Source organism: Condylostylus longicornis, unplaced genomic scaffold, assembly GCF_029603195.1.
Source record: "Condylostylus longicornis isolate FDR11 unplaced genomic scaffold, ASM2960319v2 ptg000347l, whole genome shotgun sequence".
In the NCBI taxonomy this organism is placed as follows: domain Eukaryota; kingdom Metazoa; phylum Arthropoda; class Insecta; order Diptera; family Dolichopodidae; genus Condylostylus; species Condylostylus longicornis.
The window spans coordinates 13,438-19,148 of NW_026578309.1; the positions used below are offsets into that span (position 1 = coordinate 13,438).

Sequence of the window (5,711 nt, forward strand, 5' to 3'; positions counted from 1 at the left end):
AATCCATACGAAGAGGCGAAAAAGGATCCCAATCTGAAAGACATCTTGGTGAAAACTTAACACTCCAAAAAAATTCAACCTACAGCTAAAACAAGGAAGAAGAGGAAGAAGAGCATCTACAAAACAAAATTTCCACCTCAATAAAAAAATTTGCTCATATTATTTGGGTCCTGGTCTGCTGCACATCTCCAATCGTAAGACAAACCGTAGCCAGTCGGAACATGAAGTCCTTCTTCCACATCGCCATAATGACGCCACACATCGCTATTGATGAGAATCCATCATTACGACAATCACTCATTAATGAGTTATATCTGTCATTTGTAGAACATGCTGCTTCGTCAAGTCTTTCAATTGACTGTCAAATCCCATCCGTTCATCTGTTCCTCTGTTCGAGCAATCGCATCCAATCCGCAACCCACATCTAATCCGCAGCCCACAAAGGAATCAAAAAAAAAGGCAAAGAGTAAACTTCAACTCAACCTCCCTTTTAAGGTATGAGGCGCAAATTTTATGACAACTAAAGAAAAGTCAGGAGATAAATAAATAGAGTGTTTGTTGTTTCAAGGTGGTGCGAACTCCTAGCGGGAATCTTCCGGTCTACGCGAGACTCCACGGTCAAGGCAGAGGAAGAACGACGATAATCAGAAGAGTTTACGGAGAGCTAGAAGTAGGTTTTTTTTTTAAACTCTCATTTCAAAGTCCTTTTCATCTTTCTCTCACTTTGTATCTAAGCGCTGTGTCTTACCAACAATTGACTGCCTTGGAGGGGGATGCGCGTTTTTGCCATTATTTGGTTGAATCCTTTTTTCTTTGTTTTATAGGTGCTAAAAAAGGAGCTTTCAACGATTTGCGAGGCCCCAGTGAGGGAAAGAATAGGAAGTCTAGAAATTAAAGGACTTCACACAGTCAAGATTAAGCAATGGTTGGGAACCTTAGGGTAAGTCCCAAAGTCCTATGTGGATCCTTAGGCTGCTTTTAGATTTTGATTGAGCGAGATGGTTCACTTATACCTAAACAATCGCTGAGGAAGAGTTACAGCAAGTTTTATTCGAAGAGGAAAGAACCTTAATTCTATAACAATAATTGATTTCTCATTTTTGAATGTCTAGCCCAAAGAGTTGCGGTCTTTAGAACATCATTAAATGACTTTCTATTATTACTATAATTTCCGTTGATGGAGTTTCTGTCAGTCCCGCTGTAGTTGCTATCGTCGCCGCTATCGTCTTCATCTAACGCTTCTCGGGCTTTGCTTAACAGACCGCCGCCCTCCACCTTTTTTTTTGCAACTTCTGCATTTTGTATAAAAGACTTCCAGCGAGGCTGAGACCGGCTTAAATGCGAGATGTGATGATCATCTCTAGCATCACGTTCTGCTTCTCTCCCCAATCTGCTTTGAAGAGATCCAGCCGTTATTGCGCTATTTCTCTCGATCGGCGTTCTCCCGACGCCTGAGATGAGAGACTGACTTTTCTTGTGAGAAGGCATTGGCAAAATCGAGGAGGACGATAACTGCTGCTTCTTCGACATTAAATATGACGGTTTGAGCAGTTCTGGACGATTTGAAGACTCCGCTGCTCCTCCGCACGAGAAGGAAAGTCGGGACTGTGGCGAATAGAGAAGGACTGTCTTGTTTGCTGATTCGACGGGTTCGTTCTATTGTTTGCAAACGAGGGAGGGAAGTCCTGGATTGGCTGAAGAGTGGCGGTGGTGAATTGGACGGGGTGTGTTGATACTTTGGCGCTTGTTCATTCCGGCTTTGACTTGATCTGAATGTTAAATCTGTTGTTGAAAATGGCGTTTCAATTCTGGGCAATAGAGTTCGTTGCGCCACCTCAGTCTTTGTTTTGGGCTTCAATGGAAACGGTGTCCGAAATGGGAGTTGTGTTGAGGATGGAGTGGGGCATTCTTGGGGCTGTTGTTCCCTCAGTGTCCGAAATGGGAGTTGTGTTGCGGATGGAGTGGGGCATTCTTGGGGCTGTTGTTCCCTCAGGTGCTCTGGATCGCACGGGGCTAATTTTTCAATCGTTAATCTGCTAGAAAATTGCTCGTAAAAGAAATTAATTTGAAATACATGATGAATTGATTTCCTTCTTTTCTTCCAACGCATTAATTTCAGTTCTTTTCCAATGAATTTGATTTGATTCTTCTTGATGACTTCATTGAGTTTTAATTCTAATTTTATTTGATTTTCAACTTCCATTAACTTCTTAGCTTTCTCGTCCTCTAGCCTTTCCAATTCTTCAACCAATCGAATATTCTCAAGTTCGATCTCTGCCAGCTTTTGTGACTGTTCTAAATACTGAGTTTCAAGCTCTTCAAGCCCTTCAGTCGATGCGATCCTAATGGATGCTTCATCGACGTCACTTTCGCGGAATCCAACCAAATCATTTGATACGCGTGCAACATCTGCGCACGAACAAGTCGTTCTGCAGACCAATTGGTCGCTCGTGGTTTCCAGAATTGGCGGGTCATCCATGATGGGGTGTTGATAAACTCCGCTCTCCTGAGAAGAACCGAGATGTTCGAAGCCAAAGTCCTGCAAACGCCAAAATGACAGAGAAACAGCGACGTTCAAATGTTACATCATTCTTCCGATTTTGGAGTGATTTCTCCCGCTTGTTGACGCGCCTTTCGTAATTCAGTTGGTGACGCGTTTCAGATAATTCTCTCTCAAGTTGGGAGATTCGCCTCACGGTGGAGTCGTAGCACGAACGGATTCTTTCATTTTCAACGATTCCCGCTTTGCAATCAGTATTAGAGGCAGCTAGCTGAATGACAGCACATGAAATCGATGCTTGTAAGATGATTATTTTGACGTACATCTGCTTCCCTGGCACTAAGTTGTTCCTTAAGGGTACAATTTTCACTTTGCTTTATTTGAAGATCATGTTCTAATTCAGCAATCTACAAAACCAATAAACTCAGACGCCTCTGTGCTGTGTATTTTACATGTTGCCTCAACGCCTCGTCGGCAATTATCCATGCGTTCGTTAACCAGTGGATCTAGAAGAACACGTATGCGCTCAGATTGATGCCATGCTCCCCCCAACTTATTTAAATATTCACTATTTAGGACCCTACTTCGTCTGTTTTTTGTTGCAACTGCGATTCAAACTTGAGAATTTCAAAATGGTTCTGTTGTTGATACCTTTGTTCATCTTTCTGCTGAATTGCATCTTCATATTCTTGGTCAAATTTGAGGGACCTCCTTAACATTATTCATGTTTGAGAGAAGGCACAGAACTGCATGAAATTTATAGGTTGAAAAAAAAGGCCATCAATGGTTGTTGTTCTCCTAACGGGCTCCAAATGTTCTGGGAAAAAGACCGTTGCAGAAATATTACATCACGACCGCGGATGGAATTGGATTGATTGTGAAGCGTATCTCAGAAGTGGTGACGAGTTTGAATCAACCCCGCTGAACAAGAAGGCTAACAAAGAAAATAGTATTTATGCTCAATCTAGGCAAAACATTGAGCGGTCGGCGTCTTCGACACACCCCGAATTCGATAGAAATGATGACAACTTCTGTGGTACTCCGGCTCCACCGCCATTGAATGCATCAACACTCCAGACATCAGCGCCCAGCGAAGAACAACTGCGCCACTTCAGATTGGCAGCATTGAAGAAAGGTGAAATACAGAACGCTGTGAGCTTGTGTCAAATTGCTAACAACTCTATTTTTTTGGTTGTTCTCAGAAATTATAAAACGTTACGATGAAAATATTGTTGTTTATTCGATTAGCCATCTAGCGATATTACAGACGTTAAGGTAAACTACAAGTGCATGAGTGTGAGGTTGAGAAGATGGTATTCATGGAAATTTTTCAGAACAAGGCCGTACGTGGTTGTCGTTGCTATCGATTCGGCAATTGACTTGCGGATGACCCGCTGGCAATCTCTTCATTCAGACTCTTCTCTTGAGAACTTCATCAAATCGGATTCTTCTGTACGGCGTTGCGCAATAGTTTTTTCCCCTGCATTATTTCTTCCTCAGCATAGCCATGGATGCCAGGAGTGCATCAAAAGGCCTTCCAGTTCAGCGGCATTAACAAGGGCTTTAGCTTCAAGTGATATTGGGTGCTCATCTGTCTGTAAGGTCGTCTGTTCAATAATCAATCGAGCAATGAAATTGAATTCAGGCATTCAGTCCGCTGATTTCTATGTAACGAATTTGGGTTCAGTAGAAACTCTAAAGAATCAGATTACACGTACGTCACTCGCTCAATAGCATCACAATCTCAAATATGAATGTTATTGACTCTGATGTCTCACCACGTCACTCAATTATCACCATCAATATAATCATCACCATCAATATAATCATCACCATCAATATAATCATCACCATCAATATAGTCATCACCATCAATATAATCATCACCATCAATATAGTCATCACCATCAATATAATCATCACCATCAATATAGTCATCACCATCAATATAATCATCACCATCAATATAATATTACCATCAATATAATCATCACTATGTTACCAGATCTTGGTTTGGGTCATCCGTCCATCTTTCGTCCTTCGTTTGATACGCAATTCATGTCAACTGCTCATGTGATCTCAAGTCGTTCAAATTGCATAAGACGCCGAGTTGGGGCTGTTCTGACGAAAGATTGTATCGTAAGTCTCTAGAGTGACGACAACTCTATTTTTGCTTATAGATCATCTCCACAGGTATTTCACTTTTAGCGGCTATTGGGAAAGGCTGCTCTATAATGTGCTTCATTTGTTATTTTATTTATTAATTAAGGCTACAATGGAACTCCTCGGAAAACCTTGGATTGCATGCAAGGTAAACAAAGCTGTTGACCCCTATGATAAAAACAGTTCTCAGGTGGTTGTCATCGCTGCACTGACCCTTCAGCTGCTCGCGTCAGTCTGGGATTCCACTTTGTTCTATTTGTGATAATCAATTGCAGGGAGCTCAACTTGAAGCTTGTTTGTGTGTTCACGCTGAGGCGAACGCATTGATCCAAGCAGGTCTGTTTCGTGGTATTTTCTCACTTTCAAGTAGCTTCTCAGGATTGGAACGATCAGAAGGCGGAACTCTGTACATCACTTGCTTCCCGTGCCTCAATTGTGCAAAATTAATCATCCAAGCTGTAAGTCTGTCCACCCCAATTGCCTTTCATGGAGAAGTGCAGCGAGTTAAGAGATTAGTCTATGGCGAGGAATACGATTCCAACAATTTTCTGCTTCGGGAATTATTTGAGAAGGTAATTCAGCCATTCTTTTTTTAACAACCCTCATATTTTGGAAACACAATCCATCAGGCCAAAATCGAGATCGTTCACTACGAACCCAAATGGTGCAAACGAATATTTTCTCTCTGTCAACATCCTTAGTCCCCAAAGGCTCGCCTTTAAATCTTGTTTTCAAACATTTTCACCATGAACAGCAAACGTCCCTACCTACCTCTTCTTGCTGCTCTGTGGAAATCATACATCAATGTAACTCCACGCGCCGCTAAGATTCATTTGCATTTATCGGAACATTTGAAACTGAATGTTGTTAACGATCACGTTGCATTTCGCACAGTCTCTCACCCCGCTGTGGGAGTTAACACTCTAGGCAGCCTGTTTGAACTTCTCGGTGAGCGAAGACCTGAAATCACTGTCGTCGCATCTATTCTCTAACAGGGTGGCAAGTGAAGGGCGAGTACAGATTCAATAACAAGCATCTTACAGCAAAA

At 42.0% G+C, this 5,711-nt stretch overlaps 1 protein-coding gene across 1 annotated transcript; it reads left to right on the plus strand.

Moving 5' to 3' along the window:
* Positions 1-3,283: 3,283 nt before the first annotated feature.
* LOC129616967 (uncharacterized) lies at positions 3,284-4,639 on the plus strand (the record flags this gene model as incomplete). The annotated part of the gene is made up of 4 exons (XM_055532439.1): positions 3,284-3,635; positions 3,703-3,775; positions 3,835-4,083; positions 4,363-4,639. Coding segments are annotated over exons 1-4 (951 nt in total), but the record flags the coding sequence as incomplete, so codon positions are not given.
* Between the last annotated feature and the right edge of the window lie 1,072 nt (positions 4,640-5,711).